General features: G+C 33.1%; 1 protein-coding gene across 1 annotated transcript; it reads left to right on the top strand.

The window, feature by feature from the left end:
- Positions 1-69: 69 nt before the first annotated feature.
- On the top strand, positions 70-1,045 carry Tsp_14694 (putative protein tag-76; the record flags this gene model as incomplete). Its single annotated transcript, XM_003370125.1, has 5 exons — positions 70-151; positions 209-366; positions 425-572; positions 645-832; positions 894-1,045. Coding segments are annotated over 5 exons (728 nt in total), but the record flags the coding sequence as incomplete, so codon positions are not given.
- Positions 1,046-1,048: the final 3 nt, after the last annotated feature.

Genomic DNA, 1,048 nt, shown 5'->3' with positions numbered 1-1,048 from the left:
TTTTATTTTGAAAAGGGGTGGCTACTGCAAAATTTTTTTGACCAATTCATGAACCGCATCTTATTTCAGTACTGTGAGCAATTTCAATCATGAATTACTTTTAGGCGAAGATATGAATGTTGCTACAGATGAACTGTCGCAGTTGCGTTTAGTAAGTATATTTAATGTTTATTAAATTATTTCCTATGTTGTTGTTGATGCTTTTTAGAAAGAATTAGTGAAGCGACCTGGATACGGGACTGTTGGCAAGCCGATAAAATTAGCATGCAATTATTTTCCACTGATAAAATTACAGAAAGGTGATATTGTGGTTAACAGATATCACATCGACATACAACATCCACGTTTAAAGTTGAATTGGTTCGAGTTTAATTTATTGTCAAGTTTTATTATAGTTTTAATATGTTTTTATTTTCTGTTGGAGTGATGACAATCGTGAAATATTTTGGGCATACGTGGTGAAGCGTTCAGATATTTTTGGTGATCCATTTAAATTAGCATACGATGGGAAGAGTACTTTGTTCACAGTTGACAAATTACATTTGAAGCCAGTCAGTGAAAAAGCAGATACGGTTCGTTTTAAAAATTGATTCCAGAATTTTATAAATTGTAATTTTTAAATATGAATATTTTTATATTTTAAGGAAAAATTTTCCTTCAAAACTGTTCGAGAAAATGAACCATCAGAGTTCTCTATTCTGATGAAATTCACTGGTCTGGTTCACTTGGACTTCAGAAATGCAGAAGCCGGTTTGCTGGATGAACGTGAAAAGGGTCCAATTCAATTTTTGGATATATTGTTTGCACAAGGGCGTTCATCTCCATTATTCGAGTAAATTGCAGTTTAGCAATTTTAATTTATGAATTTTGAAAATGAATTGGAACAATTTCAGATTGTCGAAATCATTCAAAGCAGTCAGAAATTCATTTTATTTCATTCCACAAGGTGCTGGTGTGGACGTGAAATATGGCATTGATTTGTGGAGAGGCTTGTTCATTTCTGCGCGCGTAGTTGATTGTTTTCGACCAGCAATTAATATTGATGGTG

Source organism: Trichinella spiralis, assembly GCF_000181795.1.
Source record: "Trichinella spiralis strain ISS 195 chromosome Unknown Scfld1120, whole genome shotgun sequence".
Classification (NCBI taxonomy): domain Eukaryota; kingdom Metazoa; phylum Nematoda; class Enoplea; order Trichinellida; family Trichinellidae; genus Trichinella; species Trichinella spiralis.
Note: the sequence above shows the minus strand (reverse complement) of the source record. Positions and strands in the feature narration are given on the sequence as shown.